The sequence below is a fragment of the Mus pahari genome, chromosome 8 (assembly GCF_900095145.1).
Source record: "Mus pahari chromosome 8, PAHARI_EIJ_v1.1, whole genome shotgun sequence".
Taxonomy (NCBI): Eukaryota; Metazoa; Chordata; class Mammalia; order Rodentia; family Muridae; genus Mus; species Mus pahari.
Window position 1 is genome coordinate 18,761,633 of NC_034597.1, and position 27,819 is coordinate 18,789,451.

General features: G+C 43.8%; 1 protein-coding gene across 5 annotated transcripts in view; it reads left to right on the forward strand.

The window, feature by feature from the left end:
- Positions 1 to 27,819, forward strand: part of Arhgef3 (Rho guanine nucleotide exchange factor 3) — a 291,654-nt gene that overhangs the window by 255,830 nt on the left and 8,005 nt on the right. For all 5 annotated transcript variants that reach the window (XM_021203021.2, XM_029541454.1, XM_021203019.1 and 2 more), the window contains 5 exons: positions 10,128 to 10,298; positions 14,816 to 14,878; positions 17,010 to 17,106; positions 17,258 to 17,334; positions 25,451 to 25,708. In XM_021203021.2, the coding sequence (XP_021058680.2) occupies positions 10,128 to 10,298; positions 14,816 to 14,878; positions 17,010 to 17,106; positions 17,258 to 17,334; positions 25,451 to 25,708 (666 nt within the window). The remainder of the gene's footprint in view (positions 1 to 10,127; positions 10,299 to 14,815; positions 14,879 to 17,009; positions 17,107 to 17,257; positions 17,335 to 25,450; positions 25,709 to 27,819) is intronic.

Here is a 27,819-nt window from a genome sequence, read left to right on the forward strand (position 1 = left end):
TTCCACTAAGAATTTCCTTGAGCTCCAGGAGGGTTTTCCCTTGTTTGGGGTCTTAGGTGTTTGGTAAGTATTGATTCTAAATCGCTTGGATACCCTTCCACTGTGTTTTCAATGGCCATTCATTCATGAACCACGTCGAGATGTGTTGGTGCAGGTTCTGTTAAAGTTCATGGCCATGGCTGTTTGCCAATCAATTTGGTTTTCTTAGTTATCTCTTTGTTATATGAAGTCTGGAAGATAAATGTAGAAAATTATGAAGTTGAAGATAAAACCCCACCATCCAAGGGTAGACCCCTGTTACCGTTTTGTGTATTTTAAATTCTCTTTACTTGACTCTGTGTGTAGATTTCTACTTACCCTTAAGCTTTTCTCTAAAAACAAAAACAGATGGGCCTGGTGGCGCAGGCCTTTAATCCCAGCACTTGGGAGGCAGAGGCAGGTGGATTTCTGAGTTCAAGATCAGCCTGGTCTACAAAGTGAGTTCCAGGACAGCCAGAGCTATACAGAGAAACCCTGTCTCGAAACCACCCCCCCCCCAAAAAAAACAAAAACAAAAACAAAAAACAAAACAAAACAAAACAAAAACCCTGTTATTTTATTTTTTAAGAAAAGGCTGTTTTTAAGCTGTTTTTTATTTTGCAGTTAGACTTTACTACTCCCTGTTGCTGAGCACCCTTGGGCCATATCCAGGTTTGTTCGTTCTGGAGCCGGGGCTACAAAATGTAAAGTCTGATGCATGCAAGGCAAGTTCTGTACCACTAGCTACGCGCTCAGCTGGTTATTTCCAGATACTGGGCTTTTATAAATAGCAGCGCTATGCTGATGGATTTTTTTTTTCCTCTCCTGCTGGTTATTTTAGTGAAGTTCTTCCAAGAAGCTACTCGGTCTTAAGTCACTCTGAGATGTTACTGCTGTGGATGAAAGCATCCAAGTATGTCCCCCTTGTTTGTGACTTCATGTTTCCCACATAGGGCTACCCATGATCAACCATGATTTAAAAAAAGAAATTGTAAATGAAATTGCCATGAATGGACAACTTATATATTAACAATAATTTTGTCGTATGAATTAGCTGTGTGTACCTGTGACCAGATGTCTAACAGAAACACAGGGGAGGGATGATGTGTTCTGGATCATGTTTTCTACAGTTGCTTGGCCCCATGAATCTGAGCAGAGTGCACATGACGGAGGATGGGTGTCTGCATCCTCTTGGACCACGAGACAGAAGGGAAAATACCTGTGTCCTGCTGGTTCTCTCCTTTCCCTCTTCCATTCTGGGGTTGCAGGAAGCCCAAGGGATAGCACACACTCCCCACCTTCATGTCTGGTCTTTGTCATTTAATCTTTGCTGGAGACACACCCAGAATTGTGTCTCAATCTGCTAGGTATTAAGGTAATAAAGGAAATTAGCCTTCATAGTTATAATGTATTGCTATAGCTATTCTTTTATTAATTATTGTTAATCTTTTAATGTGCCTGATGTATGAAGCAAACTTTATCATAGGTATGTATGTATAGACAAAGCAGAGTTTATATTAGGATCAATAATGCTGTGGATTCACACATGCACCAGGGGCACTTGGGACATATTACCATGGATAGGAGGGGACTGATGGGTATAACAAGTGCCATTGGTAGTATTAATGACCTAGCACTAATAGATAGGTTTCTACTGCTGTGATAAAACACCATGACCAGAGCAACATGGGGAGGAGAAGAAAGGGTCTTACAGGCTACAATGCATCATCAGAGGAAGCAAACGCAGGAAGTTAAAGCAGTGTCTTAGGGAAGGTTTTACCGCTGTGAACAGACACCAAAACCAAGGCAACTCTTAAAAGGACAACATTCAATTGGGGCTGACTTACAGGTTCAGAGGTTCAATCCATTATCATCAAGGCAAGAACACGGCAACATCCAGGCAGGCATGGGACAGGAGGAGCTGAGTATTCTACACCTTCATCTGAAGGCTGTTGGCAGAATACTGGTTTCCAGGCAACTAGGACTAGGGTATTAAAGCCCACTCCCACCCACAGTGACACACCTGTCCCAACAAGGCCACACCTCCAAATAGTGCCACCCCCTGGGCCAAGCATATTCAAACCATCCCAGGCAGAAACCTGGCAGCAAGAACTGAAGCAGAGACCGCGGAGAAATGCTTCTTACAGCTTGCCTCTCATGACCTGCTCAGCGTACTTTCTTTCATAATTCACAATCACTTGTCCATGGGTGGCAAGAAACAAGAAAAGGACCCCCACAGACTTGCCAGACCCACAGGCCACAGTAATGGGCACATTTTCTCAACTTCCCCTTTCCCAATGAACTCTAATTTACATCAAGTTAACATAAAAATTAGGCAACCCTGGGACTAGCCATCTCTGACTGAGTATTAGGCATCTGGCTAAGCTGTTGACCTACCTCCAGTCCTCACTTCAGCTTCCTGAGGCTCTAAGTATTGTCAATACTACTGAGAGCCAGAGAAGTGAGTTTTCCTAGCCACATGAATTGACTTAAAGCCACATCAGCTCTGGGAATAAAGCCTTTGTTTCCAACTCAAGTCTGTGTTTTGGAGATGAAGCGCTGTGCACACAGTCCCTATTCTGAGCCTTACCTGTGCCAGTCACTCAGTCCTCTGGTGCTTGACTTTCTCCTGACCATTCCTTTCAGAAGATTAGCACAAAGGTCCGATGTGGTAGAGCCACACGGTGGGAAAGGGCTACTCCTTTCCAGCAGACTGAATGGAGCCTTTGGGAGATGTCTTCAGGAAACTCTCCAGGAGTCCAGCAGCCACAGTGGATCACATTTCTTCTTCCGGTTCCATCCTGGCTTCCAAACTGTTTACTGTTGAACCATCTGCTCCCAGATAGTGTTGTAGTAGGTATGGTGGAGAGACTGTGCCTGGCCTGAGCTCTGTATTGGAACATGTTATCTTTGGCTATGGAGACCTTCTGTTTTTGCAAAAGAATGGAGCAAGCACCCCCACTGACAGGCAGCATTAACAAATCAACTCTGTCCCACAGTGTCTACCTGCTGAGCCTACATTTCCTCTGACATATGTAAATGGGCCTGTTTTCTACCCAGCAGACAATCTGCTTTCCACCTGCAACATCTTTCCTATATTCCCAGCTTGGGTATAAACATGAGTACCCATTTTCAAAATCTGCATTTGTCTGTCTCCCACATGGCTATTGTTATTTTAGCTGCCAACAGTTAACAAGCTTTGGGTTTCTACTTATTTGCAGGGCTTGCTTTCCTCATGGAAACTCTTGCTTATTCTGGGGAAAGTTCTTGCTATCCTCAAACCCTCCCACCCCAGCAGGTCTATGTACTTGTTTCTGTGGTTATGAGGTCTCGTCCAAGGTCGAGGCTGTTACTTTGAAATGGACCAGTGTTTCTCACCTAGGGGACATAGGTCGTGTCTCAAGATGTTTTGAGCACAGATGGGTTGGGGATGCTACTTGTATGTTGTGGTTAGAAACCAACGATGTTGTTAAGTGTTCTACAATGCACAGGACAGCTCAGCATAATAAAAAAACATGTCTACTTCAGAACTGAGTGGCCACAAGAGTGAGAAACTGTTACAAAGAAGTAGCATGAGACTCCTCTACTTTGGCTCATGCACCACTTTACATGAGGGCAGACCAGGATTGTCATTTTGAATGCCCTGCCCCCTGGTTTAAATGAACTATTTATTCACTTCATGGCTTTCATCAAATTTCACCTTCTGTGAGCCTCAAGTGTCCTATCTGTAAAATGGGTGCAAGACTCCTACGTCTCAGGTTTAGAAGAATTCTAAAGCTTATCTCGAAATGTGGGCATAGAACAACTCTCTCCTTTCCCTGGCAGTCACTTTTTACAGCACCCAAGTTGTTGTGCCCTCGAAGGTGTGAAATGCTGAGAAATCCACTAGTGAGGGAAACAGACCTTCAAGGTGTTTATCATTGTGGTTTCCATATGAAGTGTCACTGGGTTCAAGCACTTGGTCCCCAGCTGGTATTGTTTTAGAAGGTTCTAGAACCTTTGGGAGGTAGCATCTTGCTACAGATAGTGGAGCAGGTCTTGAGGGTTTTGTAGTTTGTCCCAGCTTCCTGTCTATGTTCTGCTTGGTGACTCTGAACTCAATGTGAGCGAGCAGCTGCCTTCATGTTCTGGCAGCCACACCTGTTCTACCATGGATGAGCTCTAAAACGGTAAATAAAACTAAATCCAAAATAAAGCCCTTCCTCCCATAAGTTGCTTCTTGTCAGGTTCTTGGCCACAGAAATGAGAAAAATGAATGGATTTGTCTTCTGTTGTGAAGAAACGGGGAGACAGCAAGGCCATCAAGGGCAGTAGGCTCATGAGGCACACCATCCAAGTACAGAAAACGAAAGGGTGTGGTGGCCGCGACCTTGGAAACCTTGTGGCTTTTGTCCTTTGGGATTCTTGTAGTAGGAGTCACTTCTTCCCCCAACTCAGTCCTCCTGGGTATAATCGTGCCCATTTATGTCACTAACCAGGCCAGGTGTCATTCCTGGTTTGTGGCTGGCACCATGATGAACACCTGCCAGTATCTGAAGTTCAGGGACTAGCAGCGGCCACTCCTTCCTAGGGCCAGACAGCTGTGGACCACACACCTGACTCAGTTCCATTACAGACAGGCCCAGGCTCTAAATCTGGAGTTTGGTCAATCATTATTCCTAAAACTGAGCCCGGTGCATTCTCTTTCCTTAAGCTAGTTTCCTTCCTAGGAGGCAGGACATAGGTCTGCTATCTCTCTGAAACCTTGGGACAACCTTTGAGCTCCTGGGATTAATGTGTATTTTGGATCCTGTTTGGACAAGTGCCTTGGCACCTCCCCCTCCAACCCCAGTCTCAGTAAATGAAAACAGACCCTCACTCTGTGGGGATGCTGTGCAAATGGAAGATTACATCCAAAGGGCTGAGGATCCTTGTGTGAAAGCCCTTAAGATAATTCCTGTGACACCCTGAGCTTGGCAGTCACTAAGAAAACCCATAGGAGGATTCCTATGAGGGAGCTCCTGTGGGGTAGGTAGTCACCTCTTATTTTCCCCAAGTAGCAATGACAAAAATCTCCAATGGACCGAGCAGGTCTTGATAAATGCATAGGAATATGTTCATTATTTCCTATATTCACAACATGATACTAGAACGAAGGTGTACTGATTTTTGCCTGTGAGACGAGAGTGAGATCCCATCTACCTGGATGAGAGTGAAGGCATGAGCTACTCTGTTCCTATCTGGGAGAGGTACCTGCCGGGCCGAATAGCCTGTTTGAAGGACAATTTGGGGCTGGTGAGATGACTCAGTGGGTAAGAGCACTGACTGCTCTTCCAGAGGTCCTGAGTTCAAATCCCAGTAATCACATGGTGGCTCCCAACCATCTGTATTGAGATCTGATGCCCTCTTCTGGTGTGTTTGAAGACAACTACAGTATATTTATTTATAATAGCAAATACATAGTTGGGCTGGAGCAAGCAGGGCCAGAGCGAGCGGAGGTCCTGAGTTTAATTCCCAGCAACCACATATACATAAAAATAAATAAATAAAATCTTTTTTTTTTTTTTTTTTTTTTTTTTTTTAATAAAAGGGCAATTTGGTAACTCGTTTTAGCACTGAGTATTAATGTGCTTATATGAGCAAAGATGAGATCCTGGAACCCCCAGCAATTCAAATGAGATGCAATAAAGATAAATAAGGTTTGATAGTTTTTAGACTAAGGGAATCTGCCTTCATAAATATCAGCCCAGGCACACAAAGGGTGTTCCCTTGGGTACTTCTTGTAACAGTGAGCTGTCAGAAATGATCCTGCTGTTCATCAGGAGGGCAATAAGTAAGGATGAGCCTCACCTAGCCATCAGGGTCCCACGCAGCCTCACCTAGCCATCAGGGTCCCACGCAGCCTCACCTAGCCATCAGGGTCCCATGCAGCCTCACCTAGCCATCAGGGTCCCACGCAGCCTCACCTAGCCATCAGGGTCCCACACAGCCTCTGCTAAGGAGTAACCTTGGAGGTGAAGAAAATGTTTGGGACTAGGAAATTGTTTTTGGATACCACTGATTTGTTCACTACAAACTTGGCTAAACTTATGTTACCAGAATTTGCTCTCAATGTTTTTGCTTGAAAGGAATTTTCTCTCTTTTCAATTAACTTTTAATGTTAGCAAACAAAAAGAGTTTCATAGTGGCATTTCCCCTTACATTCTTTCATGCATTACACATAATTCCACACATCGTGTTTTGTTTTGTTATTCACTCAGGTATGTTTTGCTCTACAACTTAATGTTAGTTTTAATTGTGTATGTGGTCGGAGGGGGTACATGCACGTGAGCTCCAAAGCCAGTGGAGCCCAGAAAAGGAAACTAGATCCTCTGGAGCTGGAGTTACGGGTGGTTGTGAGCTGTGCAAAACGGACATTAGCATTCAAGATCAGGTCCTCTGAAGTGAGGGGCTGCGAGTGCTGTTAGCCACTGAGCCGTCTGGCCAACCCCTCGGTTAAGCTTTGAAGGATGAGTTTTATATACTACCATGAAAAAGGTATAGTTGCCTGAAAAGAGAAAACCTTGGGGGTTTGTTTGGTTTGGTTTTTTTTTTTTTTTTTTTTTTTTTTTTTGAGACAGGGTTTCTCTGTGTAGCCCTGGCTGTCCTGGAACTTACTCTGTAGACCAAGCTGCCCTCAAACTCAGAAATCCGCCTGCCTCTGCCTCCCAAGTCCTGGGATTAAAGACATGCGCCACCACTACCCAGCAGAAAACATTGTTTTTAGAAAAAAAAAAAAAACAACAAAAACAAACAAACAAAAACTTAGGGGAAAAAAAAAAACCTTGGAAAGATGTTAAATATGACAATGATTGATGCCAAGAAGTACATTTTGGGAAAAAGAAGAGAATTTGTATCTAAAAAAAAAAAAATTACATAATTTTACAAAAACATAAAGGTTTCAAATTGGTATAAATGACTTTCCAGCTCTTGGGGGAAGTCCAGTGTTGCTCAGATTGAAAGTGTGACGGGATGGTAACTGATCCCTTCAAGTGAAAGTGGAAACTGTTGCTGTGTCTTATGCCTTCTTGGTGTGCATTTTCTTCTCTGTGTTCTACGATTCCCATCTGCGCATCAGAACCACAGAGAGAATGAGCCAGTGACTCACTGCCCTGTGTTAACCTTTCAGGCTGTGGTTAATTGATTCTGGGGGCAGGCAAGCTCCGTCCATTTAGTCTCTTTGCTGTTTAGAAGGGCGTGTTTCAGAGAGCCCGAGACTTGTGCAACACCATTAGTAACCCGGGCAAGCGCTATCTTGTTGTCCTGCCCGGAGCAGGCTCAGATTCATGAGCTCACCGGAAGCTCCTGCTAGCCATGGAACTTGCAAGACTACAGAAAAATTTGCTCCCACAAAGCCCTGGAAACACCCCCAAAGCCCCTTGGAAACTTCCTACAACATTTTCCATTTCCTCAGGGGGAAAAAAAAAATCAGAAAGTAAGTCAGAATTCAGCCATAGCATGCGTGTGAGAGAAACCAAGAGCATTTTAAAATGTCTGCTTGCATGTGGCTTGCATAACTATGAAGAGATCATACACAGATTTTAATGCTGGTCAATTCTGCATGAAAGAGAATTTTAGAAGCTAAACCATCTCAGAGTTTTCTTAAAGGTTAAACAGTTCTATCAACAGGTAATTCTAGTTTATTTAACGGTGATTTTTAACAGTGGAGCCATCTCTTCAGTCTCACCCCCGACTCTAATTTTTAAATACATTAAAAACCTCCCGGGGCTGGTGAGATGGCTCAGTGGGTAAGAGCACCCGACTGTTCTTCCAAAGGTCCGGAGTTCAAATCCCAGCAACCACATGGTGGCTCATAACCATCCGTAACAAGATCTGACACCCTCTTCTGGAGTGTTTGAAGACAGCTACAGTGTAATTACATATAATAAATAAATAAATCTAAAAAAAAAAAAAAACAAACTTCCCTAATGAGTTATATAAGTACTGAATTTCATAGTTGGAGCTCAAATAACTGAGATCTACCCTGTATAATCTTAGTGATACAGGCTCACGTGTCACATTTAAAATCAAGTTAAATAGAGCAAGATGTGGCCACTGTCCTGTCAGAGGTTTGTCCCAGTGGTGGAATAGGAGAGAGGACAGACATTGGTGAGGCCTTCCTAAAAGAGAGCAAGCGCTGGGTGTTCTGGGGACAGGTGAGGAGTTGGTTGGGAAACGGGAGAGACACCTGTGAGAGAGAGACTTGCTTAGAGGAAGCTCTGAGGGTTAGCAACAAGAACAAAAATTAAGGAATTAATAAATAATAAAACCACTCTAGAGAGAGGCGTGGTGATGGGGGAGTGGCAGGAGCTACTTCTAAATATGTCACTGTGGTCAGATCCTTTGCCAAGCTGAGTGGAGGGTCACATGAAGAGCCCAGGAGCAGTGCCATAGGAGCATTTGGTGGGGGGTGGGGGGTGTTACTAGATTTTTAACTAGATAAGGTAGCACACGCCTGGCAGCACCATAAGAACATTTATTAAAGAGTATATGTGGGGGGGTGTACAGTACAGGAATGTTACCGGTTTTTAGCTGGATGTAGTAGTACACACCTATAATTTCATTTCTTTGGAGGCTGGGGTAGGAGGATGCTAAGATTGAGGCCAGCCTGGGCTACACAGTGAGTTCCAGGTCATATTATGTTCTATAACCAAAGAACCTGTCTTCTCAAAAAAAAAAAAAAAGATTTGTTTTAAGCCGGGTGTGGTGGCGCACGCCTTTAATCCCAGCACTCAGGAGGCGGAGGCAGGTGGATTTCTGAGTTCGAGGCCAGCCTGGTCTACCAAGTGAGTTCCAGGACAGCCAGGGCTATACAGAGAAACCCTGTCTCGAAAGAAAAAAAAAAGATTTGTTCTAATATTTGTTCTATGTATGTATGTATGTATGTATTGTGTATGCATGCATGTATATGTAGGTGCAGATACCATAAGAGGCCAGAGACCAGAGACATCAGCTCTCCCTGGAGATGGAATTATAGTTGTGAATGCTGGAATCCAAGCTTTGGTCCTCTGAAAGGCATCTTATCAGCTCAGCTATCTCTCCATTCCCATGAGAACTTATCTTTTTAGAGGAAAAAAAAAAGGTATCTTTATGAATGTGGTAATACTCATTGCTTTGTCCGTCTCTAGGGAACGTGTTGAAATATTGCAGGGTAAAGACTGAAGGTGACACATTACCTTCCTTTGGATGCTTTGTGGTTGTCATGAGAAAGGCCCATGGTAGTATATTTCACTCACGAGGCTGGACTTTGGGCAATCAGATCTCTGAACACAGCTGGGGCCTCTTTGCAAAAGAGCAAAACGTGTCAGGGGTGGGCATCATCTGGTCTCAGTGTGCATTTTGAGTTGGTAGAACCCCAACTACTGGAGACAGAAGACTGTATTAGCCCATGCATCCAAAACGATTAAAGGTGGTCCTGGCAGGCTTCAGGCACAGTGGGATCCAGGAACTCAAATGGTTTGGATGGCAAAGCTTACTCCCTCAGTCAGTCATTCTCCCCAGCCTTTATCTCATGTGTCCCTTTCTTCTCACCTGTGGTAAATAGATTTGTTCTGTGTGACCAGGGAGAATGGCTGCAAGAAACTTCTCTGTGTGTCATCTCTTGAGCTCACAGGATTAGAGGAATAGGCCTGTTCTTTCTCATCCCTGATCGGGGGGGTGATGGTACTCTCCATTTGATTGGGCCTGGAGAAGCCTACTCAGACAATATAAGGGGCACCGGGGATAGTGGGGTCCTGTTTTAGGAGATGGTAGGTTTTTGTGTATAGCTATCCACCACTGTTTTCCGTTGTGCTTTTGAAGAATAAACATCAAAGCCACTGGGTGTGTGTTGGAGAGCTGCCTTTTGTGTGAGCCTGGCCTGCTACGGTCTTGTTCTATAGTTCACCCAGTGTACAGGTCACACAGAGCGATGTTGTGTGAAAAGGCCCTCAGCGCGTGGGCGGCAAAGGGTGCCCACTCCTTAAAAGCTTTGGCCATGCCCTTTCTTTCTTACAGATGATTTGTGTCTGTCAGCAACAGGGAGTTGCTCAAAACAGATCCACCCAGTCCTGCTGCTGACCCTATGGTGGTTTCTTTTTGTCGTTGTGTAGCGGTCCATCAGCTTCCGCAGCGAGAGCCGCCCCGACATCCTCGCCCCCCGAGCTTGGTCCAGAAATGCCACCTCCTCAAGCACAAAGCGGAGAGACAGCAAACTGTGGAGTGAGACCTTCGATGTGTGTGTCAATCAGGTGCTCACGGCCAAGGAGATCAAGAGACAGGAGGTAAGCTCGGGACCCCTGGAGCTGCCTGTGTGTCCGCACGAAGGTTTACTGCAGGCAAGAATCATTGTATCAGCGCTCAGAGCCAGATCACGTGGAAAGGGATACAGCTGAGTGGGCGTGGCCCCACTGTAAAAAAAAAAAACCAAGCGATGTTGCAATATTGAAGCCAAGTGTCTGGTTAGGGTTCTTCCACTCACAAAGACAAATAAATCATCTTGATTTTATTTATATCTTTTACTTTTTCAAGACAGGGTTTCTCTGTGTAGCCCTGACTGTCTTGAAACTCACTTTGTAGACTAGGCTGGCCTCGAACTCAGAAATCCGCCTGCCTCTGCCTCCGGAGTGCTGGGATTAAAGGTTTTTGAGACAAACTCTCTCTGTAGTTCTGGCTGTCTGGAAACTCTGTATAAACCAGGTTGGCCTCAAACCTAGAGATCTGCCTGCCTACCTCTGCTTCTCAAGAGTGGGGATTAAAGGCATGGACTACCATGCATGGCTACAATCATCTTATTTATATTTTGTAGTAACTTGTTTTAAAAAAATATTTGGCTTTTAGAACTTTGGTCTACCTTTATAAAGGAAAACAACTTTCTTGTTAAGGACAGTTAATTTGCCCATAAGTTTTCTATAACCCCATCTCTAAGTGGCTATGGTGGCACCCCCTTCTCTAGAGGGTTTGTCAGTACAGCTCTGTTCTTCATACATGGTGCTGCAAAACTTGCAGAGAACCCTTTGCTTTTTGCTCTGGTGTGCTAGGATTTTTTTTTTTTTTTTTTTTTTTGTTTATTTCTCCCCCCCCCCTCACTTTCTCTCTCTCTCTCTCTCTCTCTCTCTCTCTCTCTCTCTCTCTCTCTCTCTCTCTCTTTCTCTCTCTCTCTGAAACTACCTGAGGAGCCTGGCAGAAGAGGTACTAGGAGCTGTTGAAATACTCGAAGTGCTATATGGCTATAGAGATTGGGATGGTGTGTGTGTGTGTGTGTGTGTGTGTGTGTGTGTAACTTAGTAGTAGATGAACTTAGTAGTATACACACACACCCACACACATATGGATGAATTTGTGTGTATGCATGAAAATATTTCTGGAAGGATGCCCAAAGAATTGGCAACAGTGTTTCTTCCTGAAGTTACTTAAAGAAGGACCTGAGAGTGAAGGTTCTTTCCAGGGTGCCCATTCTGTGCTGTCTGTGTTGGGTATCATGTAAATGTATTGTCTGTCAAACAGTGACTACAGCCTTTAAAGAAATGCAGGCACCCTCCAAAGTCCCATGTGGGAACATGACAACATCTTATGTGATATTAGGACTGTGTGTTTGATCTTCACCTGTGAGGCATGCAGAGTCTCATATCCTCAAGCAGAGGGGACCACGCTGGGTGATGAGGATCAGTGATGCAAGCTAAAACCCAGGGGGGATAACAGCAGTCAGACTCCCACACTGTCCTAGTTTTTGGGTTTTTTTTTTTTTTTGTCAACTTGGCACAGTTAGCTTATCTGGGAACTGGAAACTTGATTGAAAAAAAATGTCTCTATCGGATTACCAACAGGCAAGTCTCTGGGGTGTTGTCTTGATGAATGATTGGTCTGGGAGGGCCCAGCCCACCGTGAGCAGTACCGCCCTTGCGCAGGTGGTCCTGTGTAGTCGTAGAAAACCGGTTGACAGGCCAGTGACAGTGGTTCTTAAACTTCCTAATGCTGTGACCCTTTAACCCAGTTTCTCATGTTGTGGTGACCCTCAACCATAACTTATTTTCATTATTACATCATAACTGTAATTTTGCTAGTGTTATGAATCATAATGTTAATATTTGATATGTGACCCCGAAAGAGGTTGCAGACCACAGGTTGAGAACTACTGCTCTATGACCTCTCTTCTAGTTCCTGCCTCTAGGCTTCTGCCTTGAATTGAGCCCTGAGTTTTCTCTGACCTGAGGGTTGGAAGATGAAATCTACCCTTTCCTCCCCAAGTTGCTTTTGTTTATCCCAGCAACAGAAACCAAACTAAGATACGGCTCTAACCTCTGGGGAAGGGGAGAGGCTGATGGTTACTGGTGACAAGCAAGGGCCAGTGATTTCATCTGTCATGCTGTCTGCGTCTCCATAGAAACCCAGAAGGCCAACGTTTTCAGAGCTGAATAACTAAACATATGATGTTCTAGGTGCAGTAGATCTAGCGAGGACGTGGAATGTGTAGGTTGCACCCATAACCTCCCCTGTTCCTAACTTACCTGATGCTCTTATCCTTTATGATATCCTATAAACCAGTGAATGTGAAGGTTGCCTTGGGTTCTATGAGCAGTTGTGACAAATAAGCCTGAGGAGGGATCATGGGAACTCTGACTTCCAGCTGTTGATGAGAGTCATAGGCCAAACTATTTGAGGTCTTGCTTAGCTTAGGGTGTAGAGTCTTGGGACTGAGCCCACACGTGGAGGACATGATACTGTCTCCGGGTAGGTAGCATTAGAATTGATGGCCAGGTGGGGCTGGTGGTGGTGGAATGCCCATTATCCCAGCACTGTGGAGGCAGAGGCAGGTAGAGTTCGAGGCCAGCCTGGTCTACAGAGTGAGTTCCAGGACAGCCAGGGCTACCCAGAGAAACCTTATATCAAAACTAAAAGCAAAATAATTGAATTAGAAGATACCTACTTAGTGTCTGCTGCAGAACTCATTGTTTGCAGTGCAGAGGAAAGTCCTCATGGCGGGTGGTAGAAGTGACCCGTGTTGTGAAAAATGGAGGAGGAAAAACAGAATTGGGAGGTAGAGACAGGAGAGAGAGAGATGAAGAGAGTAAAGAAGACAAGGAAGAGAAGGAAGGAAGGAAAAATTGAGTTTGTTATTTCTATATTCTCAGAGTTAACAAGATGCTATTATGGGTGATTTAAAATTCCCTTCCTTATAGGCCTGGGCCAAGTCGTGGGAGTGGGTGGATAAGGGAGCAGGGGCGGGGGGTATAGGGAACTTTCGGGATAGCATTTGAAATGTAAATAAAGAAAATAATAATAATAATAATAATTAAAAAAACTAAAAAATAAAATAAAATAAATAAAATGTCAAAAAAAATTCCCTTCCTTATGTTTTTCTGTATTTTTCTAAATGTTGTTGATAACACATATATAACGCATACAGTCTGACAGTATAGAAAAAGAAAAGACTGACTACAGATGAGAAAACATTAAGGCAGGGTGAACAATGGTAAGCCACAGCCAGGATTTGAACCTGGATCTTCTCTTACTTCAAAACCAAAGTATTTTTCCACTGTGGAATCCCAAGGCTCTCCTTCCTTGGCGGAGAGGCCAATGGTCAGTATAGTTGATGAGCGCCCATCAAGCAAATGGCTAAGGAAACCCGAGGCAAATCCATGTAAGATGCCAGTGTTGGAGACAGCCAGCTGATAGGTACACAGGACGTCTGTGCAGCTTCTCACATGACAGTGATTATTTCAGTAAGCCATGACATGAGGCTTTGCTGGGCCTTGGGGAAGGTTGTCCCTGCAGCCCAGTATCTTGCCCCACCTGCTCGGTTCCAGTTCATGGCCCTCTGGTCCCTAAGCCTCAGGGTGGCAGGCATGCCTGAAAGCTTTTGACTCCTCCTCTCCAGCTGTAAACAGTGCAGCTGCTCCTGGATCACCATCAGAGAGTTGTAGTCCTTTAATACCATAATGTTTGCCCAGTGTTTAGATTCCCAGATGAGAGAGGGTGTCCTGCACAGCATAGCTCTTTAAATTATGGTGGCCTAATGGAGCCAAATTAGAACTGGTCCATTTACACACTCACAAAGAGCCAGCCCCTCTAATCTTATTTATTGTACCTTGTGGGACTTGAGCGTGGATTGACCCCACCAGATTCTATTTACAGTGATAAACTGTTGCATTCCTTCTATAACTCCAGTCTTAACTAGATGATAGGAATATAGCTTTCTGCTGAGACTTGCCTTCTTTGGGTAAAAGAGGAACAGTGTGTGATGGTCTGGTTAATAACACTGCCAGGTCCATTGGACACAGTTCCTTGTGTTGGATCATCAGAGTTCTGAAACATCGCGGGTGACTGCGTAGGTTAGAAATACACGATTCTCTCACAGACAAGGCTTTGCCTTGAAGCTTTTAGCTACAAGAACATTGCTTCAAGCTAATTAACCTATGACTACTACTGCTACTACTACTACTACTGCATTACTACTACAACACTACTACTAAACTACACCTTCTGTCCTTTCTTCCTTTCTTCTTCTCTTCCTCCCCATCCTTCCTCCCTCCTCCTTCCTCCTTCTGATCCTCACCACTCAACAAATAAGCCCCCTCCAAGCCCCTAACCCCATTTCCATATGAAAGAGGAGACTCTTAATCTGCAGGGCATTGAACTCAGGTGTTTGCACATACTCCGTATATACTTCCCTGAGTAGTACCCCCAGGCTCATCTAACTTAAGGGTATTTGGAGCTTTTGAGTGTTGGTACTGTTTGAATTTGGTCTCATAAATGAAAGAACTAAGCCAGTCTATTTTATCTTTTTTTTTTCCCCTTGCAGGCGATCTTTGAACTTTCTCAAGGTGAAGAAGACTTGATAGAGGACTTGAAATTAGCAAAAAAGGTAAGCGAAGACACAATAGTTGTTTGAGTCACTCCATGTTTGTCTCTGCCCCGTGAGTCATTTCAGAGTCCCGAGGTGATGCCTGTGAGTAGCCTCTTTATGACTAACTCAAGTCACCAAAAATCGAAAAGAACTTCTGACCACAAACCCAGCAGCAAAGGAAATGGCTCAAAGCAAGAAGGCAAATAGCTCTCTACAGCGGGCACCTGCCGGATGCAGATGCCTCTGCATGTCTTAAATCTGAAAGTGCTCCTGGTGGCCTGATTTTATGTGCATTTCATTGTCCTAGAAGTCTTTCTTGAGCTGCTCAGGAGGCTGAGGAGGAGGGCCTAGACCAGCCTGGGCAACAGGTCAAGTGCCTGTCTTTCAAAACACGTCCAAAAAGGAGTGTGGCGTAGCGTCTCTTAAATCAGGATAAAGACATTTGAGTCGTGGAAGTAGGGAAAGCCAAGGGTTTGTATAGTATAAGTTAGGGTCTTTCATATGGAAATTGAGTTAGGGGCTTGGGGGGGCTTATTTGTTGAGTGGTGAGGATCAGATTTAGATGAAAATATGTTAATCAGTGTCTGTGGGAGGAGGGCGAAAACCCTTGCCTTCTGTCATGTACACTCTTGACAACAAATCTCTCTATTCCAGTGACACCCCCTGCCCCCCCCCCACACACACACACTTTGAAAGTTCAATTCAGGCTCCTCCGGCTTCTTTGTTATGTTTTTGAGGGAATCGTGACTTTGGAAGAATGCTTCTTACCTTAGGATCCTGGGTTCATCATTTTGCTAGTAGGAAGCTCTTCCTCCTATACTCCTGAGATGGCCATCTAGGCTTTGCGTGGACACAGCCAAGAAACTGTGGGGTAGGGCTAAAAACTGAGTGGCTCCGAGAAGCAAGAAGGCATTTAAGTCTGGAACACATCATACGTCCATATGCCGGTCATATGCCTAAGCCCCACTTCCCTGAGTGGAGATTTCCCAAGCATAAACATCTTTAGATGTTTCTCGGTCCTCCTCTGACTCACAGGGGTCTGTTTTCCCCCAGACCCTTCTCTTTCCTCTCAGCTGTACTCTACCCCTCACACAGGCATCAGCTCAAATCAGGGTCCTCTCCTCTGTGGTAATTCCTGCCTCCTCTGTACTATATGGCTCGTCTCCAGAACCTGCCTTGCTTGGATACCTTACCTTTAATTTTCTGGCCTGTGAGAGCACTTTATGACTTGACTGGTTTTGGTTTTGTTTTCTGATGTAACATCCTGCTGTTAATCTTGAACTGGTTTTGTTTTGTTTTGTTTTGTTTTGTTTTTAATGTATGTTTTAAATTTTCATGTAATTTTAAATAATCTCAATTAGCTTTATACAACTCCCTGAAGGAAAGAGTTGGCACCCTTGTTTTATTTGGTATATGTCTATGTGTAGTCTATATGTATGTATGTGTGTGTATTCATGTGTGTATGGACACATCTATGCTTGTGGGTGCCAGAGGTACCCACTGAGGTTACTGAGGTAGTGGGTTCTCTTGACTGAACCCAAAGCTCATCAATATGGCTGCTAGTCTGGTTAGCTAGCCTGTGCTACAGCTCTCTCACCTCTTCACCTTCCAAGTGCTGGGACTGTAGGAGGGCCACCATAGCCACCCAGCTTATTGATGTGCATTCTGGAGACCGGAACCAGCCAGGGTTTTCTGTCTGCTTAACATCAATAGTGAAGGATCTAACTGCTTTTCTTTTCTTTGAAAAATGTACTTATTTGAAAAGGCCTGCTGTTAGCTAATTTTGAATAAAATGTGGGGTGGAGGGGGTCAAAGTGTGCAATCATGTTTACTTTTGGAACTTTGTAACAATCAAAACTGCTCTCCAAGCAGGATTTTTGTTCCTTCCTAGATGTAGGATATACTAAAGAGTCGGGGGGGGGGGGCTGGGGGAGACAACAACAAACTACCTTGGCTTGTCAGTAGTCACAAAAGGCTGAAGGCAGAACTCAATTCTCTATTCTTCCAGCCACACCTGTCTGTTGTTTGCATGGCATTGTGGGAGAACTTATAGGAAGCCAGTTTTTTTTTTTTTTTAATACATTTACACAAACAACTGAGTTCCTCTGCATTTCAATATTTCTGTCCATCTCTTGCCCATCTTTTCCAGGCCTACCATGACCCCATGCTGAAGCTCTCAATAATGACAGAACAAGAACTGAATCAGATTTTTGGGACACTGGACTCTCTAATTCCTCTCCATGAAGGTAGGGTTTTGGTCCCAGATGAGTCGTGACTTGTAGTTTTCTGATAGTAAATCTGTGATTGTGTAATCATGGGAGGAGCCCAGAACCTTCTGCCACCTCTGCTCATCTTTGAGTGCCTAAGAAAATAAGCATTTCATTTGTTTCTTGACAGAGCTCCTTAGTCAGCTTCGAGATGTTCGGAAGCCTGATGGCTCGACTGAGCACGTTGGTTCCATCCTCGTGGGCTGGGTAAGAAATGTTCTCTGGCCTTGTTTACAGATAGATTTCACTTTACCTCGACTTTTTCTTGGTTGGCAAAGACTTGATCGGTGATTATATCAGATTAAAAAGTTAAACTCTTAACATATTGAGGGTTTATGTCTTCAAAGCATGGAAACAAGTTTTTCCTGCAACAGGTTTATTTCATTGAAAGACAACATAGCCTTTTTCCAACAAAACGAAGGAAAAGAACACACAAAACTATTCTTAGTTTCACAGAAAATAAAATGACACTGGATCTAGACCAATTAAAGTATTACCATTTCTACTCTTAAGTTTAAAAATAACATTTTAATTTTTTTTAGTGCATGGTATATAAGAACCTAATCACTGAGCTATATCTCCATACCCATCCCACCCTCTTCTCCCCCCCCCCCCCTTATTTTGAGGCAAATTCTTATTGAATTGCTCACTTTGTCCCTGAACTCACTTTGTAGCCCAGTCAGGCCTTGAATTTGGGATGCCTCTGCCTCAACCTTCCGAGTAGCCAGGATTTATAGGCCTATGCCACCAGGCCTGGCTTAACATTCTTATTCATCAATAAAAGTAGCTTTTCAACCTATTTAAAAAATCTTGACTGTGGTATAATTTATGATGGTATAGCTTTTGCTTCTAAGGTGGGTTTGATTCCCAGTACTGAAGAGTGGGGATGGGATAGGATCCATGGTTTAAATGTAGTTTTACACGCATGCCAATGAGAACATGTTGCTTGTAGTTAGAACATACATTCCTGGTCCTAAGTGACTGCTGGTTATACAGACCTTCATCTGACATAACCAATCTCTTCTTCTTTTTTTTTGGTTTTTCGGGACAGGGTTTCTCTGTGTAGCCTTGGCTGTCCTGGAACTCACTNTGTAGACCAGGCTGGCCTCGAACTCAGAAATCCGCCTGCCTCTGCCTCCCGAGTCCTGGGATTAAAGGCGTGTGCCACCACCGCCTGGCTTTTTTTTTTTTTTTTTTTTTACATAAATCTATTTTACTGACAAAGTTTAGCCTGCTCTGTTCCCTGAGGATTGGAGGATTCATAACATATTGTCCTCCTCCTGAATCTGTGTTCAGTTAATGTAATGTTGTTCCTTTGTGTCCTTTGCTTAGACAAAGCATATGCTATTTTGCTACCATTCCAACCACTCCTGTTGTACCCCCTATCTTTTTCTTTCAGTGAGTAATGGATGCTCCACCCCAATTCTGTAGGGTTAGCGGTGTTCTGCGTCTGTTCTGCCACAGAGCTAGGCTGCTCAGGGAGGCAGGACACAGGAGTTTGACCGTGCTTAACACCCCCCCATTGTTGTTGGGTGGGTGTTGGGCTCCTCTCCAGGGTTGGGGGAGCGAAGACTGAAGCTCGGGACAGCTGGAGCTGGCTCGGGGGTCCCCGGGCCTGCAAGGGAGCCAAGGCCCTCTGGTTCTCAGGATCTCAGACACTCAGGTGCTTCTGGGAGCCGTGGAAGAGTTGAGAATAGAATGGGGGACCCACAGTCTGGATCTAGCCTGGGGCCAAGCTTAGGCTTGGCTTGGTTGCAGCCCTGCCTGAGAGCGCAGAGAGGCCTCTTCAGGAGATTAGATGGCTGCTCTGTAGGCCTCCATGGTTCTCCATGGCAGATCCCAATGAAAAGAGGCAGTCCATGGCTTTAAGGCATTTATTGTCATGGCAGAAAGTGGATGAGTAAAACTGTACCCCACTTCTCAGGGTGGGCCTGAGGTTAAATATCTTTTACAGGGAGAAGTGTCTGGGAAGGAGAGTTTATTGGCTAAGCCTCTAGGTACTTCATTAAATTAGAGATCTGTCTTGAGGCTATGTGACCTGTGGAGGGGTTTGGGGCTTTGCCCTTATGTGACTGATGGCCACAAATCTGTGGAGGGCTGCGGCCTTGTGCCAGGAGCCCGATTCCCTGGGAACAGGCAAAATGTCTACCATCCCTTTAGGGTCACTGGGGTTTCTAGCCTTAGTCAACCAGGAACCAGACTGCCTTTCACAGCCCTACACAGTTCTAGATATTTGTATTTGTTATGAAGCAGGTAATGAAAGCGGACAACTTTAATGACTTCTTCTAGGCAGAATTAGATCTCTCCATCCCTCTGATGGAGCTAGTATTCCAGGACAATAGGCAGGGAGTATATTGATAGAGAGGGGTTTTAGGTATTATTAATACATTGATATTCTCTTTCCAGGTAACCTTGTTCCTAACTTTCCTAAAACCTTCTGGTTCTCACTGATGTCACATGGATGTGCCAAAAATTCTTAACATTGGTGTCTGACCTGATGCCTCTCAGTTACTGCCAAGATCTAGAACCTTCGAAGGGTTCTATGACTTGGCTTTAGTTCAGAAGTCAATTTTAGTACCAAGGCGGAAATATCTCAAGAATATCTGAGGGACAAGTAATGTTCTCAGCTGAATAATTTAGACAACGCACTTCAATATTTCAGGAGAGATCATTCATCACAAACTTTTGACTTTGTGTTGTAAGTCATGGTATCGTTTTAAACTTCTTCAACCCACGAAGACACTCCGCTAAAGAGAGTGGCTCGACTGGAGTCAGAAGTGGTTCAATGAGAAGGTCCACACTGGTGTTTTTAAACGTCCTCAGACTGTGGACTTCCTTCAGAGTTAGCAGGGCTCCTGCTCTGTTTTTTATGACACAGTGATGTAGAATGGTGGTGTCCCTTTAAGCATTGTGTGCAGATTGTGACAGTGTTTCAGCCTCAAGCTTGAGGATTTAGTCTTACTCACTTTTTTCCTGACACGTAATTTTGTCTCTAGTGTTATGAGGTCGGTTTGATCTGGGGAAAGGCTTTAGCAGTTATGTCCTATACATACCCAGAGGAAGTGTGACCATGCCAGTCAGTTGCTGTCTGGACCCTCCAGGCATCTAATGGGGACTAGAAGTTTGAAGAGCATCCTGAAAGGAAACAAGTGGTCCATTGTTAACAGATTTCATGAGAAATGACCAAAGTGCAGCTAAGTGGTTTTCCTCTTTTAACTCTAGGTGTGTGGGTATGAGTGATTCACCAAGGGGTGAATCTGAGTTCTACCCTTTTTGACAGAACAAAATACTGGACACTGAATGAGAAAAGTCAGAGTCCATTCAATCCATGGGAAATTGAGTTATTTTCCTGCAAAGGAAAAAAACAAACAAACAAAAAACCCTTTTGATTGAGTGAACTGCCCCCTAGGACAGTATCAGTTGGGCCTTTGCCTTAGACCATAACTAGTTAGAATTCATAACTTGTGCTTTGAAGACTTTAAAACGAAGGGCTTGGTTTTCTTGGGGCAACTGCCCTGGTTACAGATGCCAGGAGTTCCCTTCAAGCAGGTCATCCTGTTTGAGCAAGCATCCCATGTCGAAAAGAAACAATGTCCCAAGTGATTGGTCTCAGGAGTAAAATAATTTACAAGCACTCCAAGGCAGAAAGTGGGTGCTCCTGTCAATTTAGGTTCTGGTTCATTTTTAATTTTGGCAAGAGAGAGACAGGATACATGGAAGTAAAAATCCAGGTTTATTCATGACTTTTTTTTTTTTTAATGATAGACTTTCTAAAAAACAAAAAATGAAAAACAGAAAAGTGTTATCCATATATAAATATATATGTATACATATATATGTGTATATACACATATATCCCTATATTTTCCATATATATCTGTGTATATACACATATAGGTCTTTTAAATTTTTTATTCTTTGACAGTTTCATACATACACTGAATTTTAGTGGTTTTGCCTTGTACTCCTCACCCTGGCCCAACTCCCTCTCTCACTGACACCTTTCCACTTCCCAGCAAGCCCTTTCCTCCTCCTCTTCTTTTCTTATTACCCACTGAATTTAATTATAGTTGTTTGCACAAGAGAGAGTGAGAGATTATTTACGAGAGCATGAGCAAGTCATCAGTGGCTCCCACCACTGAAGAAAGTGATGTCCCTCCCCCAGCAACCACTAACTGCCCAGAGGGCCTCAGGGAGGAGGGGAGCCTCGTGGCCTCACCCTCATCCACGAGGAAATGTTGATGGGCACAGTCTTGTGCAGATCTTGTCCGGATGGCCAACTCTGCAGTGGCCAACTTGTTCAACTGTAACCCGAAATCTGTTCTGGTCATCTCCTCCCCTTAAGGGCTAGATGACTTAACATCTCTCTAAACAGATGGTCAAGAACTTATTGGGGGTACCTTTGGCTTCATGGGCACCAGCACTCATGTGCACTTAGGCACCCCCATATGCATAATTAAGATAATAATTCTTTTTTTAAAAAAATGTATATGTGAGAGCTTAGGAGGGGATCAAGCATTCAGGGTCATCTGCCTTTATACTAAGCTCAAGATCAGGGAGGGGTACCTTGTTTCCAAAGACCCCAATCTATTTCACCTACTCAAGGCTCAGGGAACATCATATAAGGAAAAGAAAGGATGGAAGAGTCAGATGATGGGGTAACCGGCAACAAAATGACATCTTCTGACCATGACACATCTGTTTGCTTTAATTCCAGGTTAGACTCTCCAAAGTGAGACCTTATCTTAAACAATAACAATGTAACAACAAAACACAAAACAAACAAGAAAACCATAGATTGTAATAATAGCTAGTACTTAATGCTTCTTACCCAGAGGGTAAATGGTGGGCTGTGTATTTTATATACTTTGTCTCATTAAGGGGGAAAAGGCCTTCATTATGTACATCTTTTAAGTGGAGAAACTGGGGTACAGACCTGTCACCCACAAACATCTAAGTTTGTTTTTGAACCTGAGTCTTTTTTGCTTTGTTTTGTTTTGTTTTTTAAACCACTGAGATTTTACCTCAGTTTTAAAGAGCTTGCATACATATTTGGGCATCTGTCTACATTCTAAGTCATGCCCAGGAAATGAGCACCCTGTCAGGTGTGAACAAAGGAGCAGACTTAACTTGGTTGCCACGGTAGCTAGCAGCAAGATCAGAGAAAGTAATGATCCATTGGATGGGGTGGCCAGAATTTCTTGGTAGTTCATAAACATGGGTCATTTCCAGGTCTTTAAAGAGGCGAGGAAGTGGAAATGAAATTAAAAGGGCCTGAGGTGGTTTTGAACTGATTCTGAAGATCTAAATTGTAAGTGTCACAGGGTTGGGGTGGCGGTGGGGTAGGGTACCAATTATCATTACTTCAAAATATAAGCTTGAACAGGATTTCTGCAGCTGTTTTAACACAAACCAAAAGGTTTTGTTTTGTGTGTGTGTGTGTGTGTGTGTGTGTGTGTTTATTTGCTCAAGTGAAATGAAGGAAGACACTTCCAAGAAGCAAAGTCAGTAATGAATCTTTTAAATACTGCTTCTCTGGAGACTTTTTCTACCCTATGATAAGGAAATAATTTCAATAAGAAGCATAAAAACAGTGGCAAAATATTTTAAACCTTCAAATGCTGCCCCCACTTGTATCTCTGTTGACTTTGTTCCTTTGGGCTTTTTTTGTTGTTTTTACATGCATTTGTAGGTGTGTGTTGTGTGGGTGTTGTGTTATGTGTTGTTGTTTTTACATGCATTTGTGGGTTTGTGTTGTGTGTTTGTTGTTTTTACATGCATTTGTGGGTTTGTGTTTTGTGTGTGTGATGTGTTGTGTGTTTGTTGTTGTTTTTACATGCATTTGTGGGTTTGTGTTGTGTGTTTGTTGTTTTTACATGCATTTGTGGGTTTATGTTTTGTGTGTGTGATATGTTGTGTGTTTGTTGTTTTTACATGCATTTGTGGGTATGTGTTGTGTTGTGTGTGTTTTGTGTTGTGGGTTTGTACATGCATGTGGACATTCAAGAGGACACCTTGGAGGAGCTGTTCTCTTGCATGTGGAACTCGGAGGTTAACTCATGAGAGTTGGTTCCTTCTCAACATCTAGGTCCAGGGGATCAAACTTGGGCTTGGCAGTAAGTGCCTTTCTGCCCCTTTTTTGTTTGTCTTTTGAGACAGGATCAGATTGTGTAGTCCAGGCTGGTCCTGAACTCTCATCAGTTCCTGCCTCAGCTTTCTGGGTGCTAAGATTATAGGTGTGAGCCACTGTGCTCAGCATTCTGTTTACTTTTTTTTATTTATTTAATTAACTTATTTTTCTTACGTGGTTTTGATTCTGCTACTCTCTTTGTGAGCATTGATCCCAAACCGCTAACCATTCTCTACTCCTATCATCTATGAACTTATATTTTTGTTCATCCAGAATACAGATTTTACTGTTTAATGGTACAATGTAAAATCCTGAGGAGGCAGAAACAAAAGAGACCTTTGTCACTGTCTCTCACTGAATGCTACAGAGAGAGTGTTGTGGTGAGCTCGGGGTCTTCACTGGCTTCCACTGGCTGCATGTTACTGCCTTGGGTGTGCAACCAGGCCACTTGGCTGCACGTTACTGCCGTGGGCAGCTTTGCACCAGCATGTCGGGCAAAGGCACTGTTAAGAGGGAGGAGTAGAAGGGGATGAGCAGCTCTTTGCTCCAGTCTCTGATGTGGTATTTACACAATGTGACTGATGGGCATGTCAGGGAAATTATCGTTTTACTGGAATGAAGGCAGTGCAGTTAGAGCGTTCCAGTCTTTAAGCTGAAACTAGTCTTGCGTGATCCTATGATGTGATCCAGAAGGCAGTGCCAAAAACCTTTCCCGGTCTGTCAGAGCTCACTTAGAAGATTTTTAATAAAAAATTCCTACAACTATTTTCTTTAAATCATACTATTCCTTCAACTTCTTGAGGGCCCCTGATGGTTGGGCCACCTTGGAATCAATCGATCTTAAGCAAGTGTGGAAATGCCTGCACTGAGCCACATAAGGCCTAGGCTGTGAGTTGAACCCTTGCTTTCTGTGTATGCCACCAAGTCTTATAGATAAGTCTCTTTAAGAGAATCTTAAAATAAATCTTGCTTTACAAAATAAAAGGAGGTGGGCTGGAATATGGCTCAGCCATTAAGGGTACTTGTTTCTCTTCTAGAGGGCCACAGTTCAGTCTCCAGAACCCCCATAGGATGGCACACAAGTGCATGTAACTATTCCTGTTCTGGGGATTCTGACACCCTCCTCTAGCATCCATGGGTACCTGCACATATATGATCTACAGAGAGACAAGCAAAGCACATACATACACAAAAACAAAAACATCTTAAAATTAAATCAATTTTTAAAAATGAAAAGAGGTCTGAGGAGACCAGTCAGTAGGCAAAGTGCTTGTGTGTCAGTATGAGGATATGGGCTTGAATTCCCAGAATCTCTGTAAAGCCAGGCACAGTCTCGGGTGTCCATAATCCCAGTGCTTCCACAGTGAGATGGGGCAGAGGTTAGGATCCCCGAAGCTTGCAGATCAGTGAGCCTGGAGTTTTCAGATCAGCAGCAATCAGCAAAGAGACCCTGTCTAAGATGAGAGCGAATACCTAGGGCTGCCCTCTGGTTTCCACATGAGTTCTGTGTACACATATCCCTCCCCCATCATCATCGTCGTCATCATCATCATCATCATCTACATCATCACCATCAACATCGTCTATACATGGAGACACATAGAGCTCACACAGAATTTAAAAACAAGGTGCATGGCACCTGAGGAATGACAGCCGAAGTTGTCTCTTGTCCTCCAAACACACATGAACACCAAAAAATACACATAAAATGAAATAAATGGGTAGCTTTCTCTGCCTTACTGAGTACCTGGAAAGGGTTAGGAAAATTCTGAGACTGGCGTGTAGCTCAGAGGTAGAATATCAAACACACATGAAGCCTTGGGTTCAATACCCAGCACTCACGTGAGCATATGTGCAGGCACACACACACACACACACACACACACACACACACACACACACCCTGGTCTGTATGCATCTGTAGTACTGATTCTTTTGTTTCCGGTTTAAATTGCCAGAAAAAGCTAGCAGGTTTTGATAGGGATCTTTAAAAAGCGAATGTACAATTAATAAGAGCACCTTTTTGTGTCTTGCCTGTCATTTTGAAGCTCCTACTAGTTATTTCCTTCCACCTTTACAGATAAAAGGACAGTGGCTGGGTCTGGAGACCAGTTTGATGTCTGTTCATGCCCTGATTTGGCCTTTAAAGCAGTGACATTGACACCCTGCCTTCTCTTCATGTTTCCTTCCCAGCTGCCCTGTCTCAGCTCCTACGACAGCTACTGCAGCAATCAAGTCGCTGCCAAAGCCCTGCTGGACCACAAAAAGCAGGACCACAGAGTACAGGACTTCCTCCAGCGCTGTTTAGAATCACCCTTCAGTCGCAAACTCGATCTCTGGAATTTCCTTGATATTCCCCGGAGCCGGCTGGTGAAGTACCCTCTGCTCCTTCGAGAAATCCTGAGGCATACGCCAAATGATAACCCAGACCAGCAGCACCTGGAAGAAGCTGTGAGTCTGTCTGTCTGAGTCTGTCTGTCCGTTTCTTTCCCTCTTCCTGTGTCGATCTCCGGAACGCTAGGGTCAGGTCAGTAGGTACATTGTACACGGGGCCCAGCAGTCTTGGGGTTCAAACCTTCTATGTCATAGATTCCTAGTCTATAAAACAAAGCCATTTATAGAAAGTAGCTTAAGATCCATTTGATTGTGTGTTTGTGTGCCTGTTTGTTTTTTGTTTGTATATCTAACACAGGTCCGGGCTAGTATGAAACTATTGATTTAGGCTGGCTTTAAACTCATGGCCATTCTCAACCCTCCAGCTTGAACCTCCCAAATGCTAGGATTATGGGTATGTGCCACCATACTCAGCTCAGGTTTGACTTTTTTTTTTGACAATTTTCATGCCATTCTAACCTGGTATTAGCATTGCCAACTGTGAGAACTAAGATCTTTGTGGAGATTTTATATGGAAAAAAATTGTCTTTGGTAAGAAAATGGGAATTGGCTTCTAGTTAGCTGGAAGCTCATTGTGAAAGAACGTCTGTTTAAGATGTAGCTACCCAGCCGGGCAGTAGTGGCGCATGCCTATTAAATCCCAGCACTTGGGAGGCAGAGACAGGCGGATTTCTGAGTTTGAGGCCAGCCTGGTCTACAAAGTGAGTTCCAGGACAGCCAGGGCTATACAGAGAAACCCTGTCTTGGGGAAAAAAAAAAAAAAAGATGTATCTCCCATCTTTACCCGAACGCAGTAAAGTGCTCGATCAAACTTCCTGCATTCAACTGCACCCTCACCCAGCCAATGTTTATTGAGCATGGGCTTTGTGAGGGCCAGTAACCTCAGCACTCGAGAAGCAGGGGGATCCCAAGTTTGAGGACATTCTGTGCTCTACTGCATGTTAAAAACCAGCTTTTCATGGGACTACAGGATCAATATACAAGGCTTACCACCCCATCCCACCCGCCTTGACCTGGTTTTTACAACTTCACACCTAGACATCCTTTTACTGGTTTCCCTTTCCCTTAGTCTCATGACCAGTGTTTCTCAACCTTCCTAATGCTGTGACTCTTTAATACAGTGCCTCATGTTGTGGTGACACCCCCCCCCCAACCATAAAATTATTTTTGTTGCTACTTCATGACCGTAATTTTGGTACTGTTGTGAATTGTAATGTAAATATCTGATATTCAGGACATATGATGTGTGACCCCTGTGAAAGGATCGTTTGACTCCCAGAGGGGTCAAGACCACTAGTTGGGAACCACCGCTCTAGACATCTCGGTCCTCTATTCAGCAGAGAGTAATGTGTCCCAGATTGTAACATTCCACATCTTGTAAGTGATAGAGCTAGGATTTTAAACCCTGACTCTAACTATTTAGAAAACTTTAATTACATTACATGGAAAATTTCTGGAGTTGATTTTAACCCAGGCCTCAAGCAGATTAGAATCTTTTCTCAAAGACAGAACAAAACCAAAAAACCCAACAACAGAAAGAAGGCTAGTAAGATGACCACATTAACCTAGTGACCTAAATTCAATTCTCAGAACATAGCTTTGGAAGAAGAGACTCAACTCCTGAAAGTTGGCCTCTACTTGAGTACTGTGGCGCACACGCGTGCGCGCGCACACACACACACACACACACACACACACACACACACACACACACTTTAAAAGAAAAGATAGAAGGTGGTAGAAGGATGATGAGGACTTTAAGAGATCACCTCAGAAGGCTCATTTCTGATCTGGCATAATGATAGGAACATTTATGTAGGCGATTTGGAGATCAGAAGTCTGAAGCTGCTGGATAATCAATTGCCTGTCATCTCCCAGAGAAGAGCTTAGTTGTTATTGATAGTAATAATAAAAATAATAATCCATGATATTTACTCAGTACTCAGTAAACTGACTTTCTATAATTGCCTTCCGGGTTATTGTATCTCGCTTAGCACTGATTACAGCCTGTGAGATCGCTCCTGTATCTGATGCTTTACAGTCCTGTTCAGTGAAGTGGAAAGCTAGCCCTGAATCTGCGCCCCTCTTACTGTGGGATTGCAGAGAGCTGTCCTGTTATGAACGAGCTTTGTGGCTAGGCCTTGCGGTTACAAAGCTGGTCCAGGTGC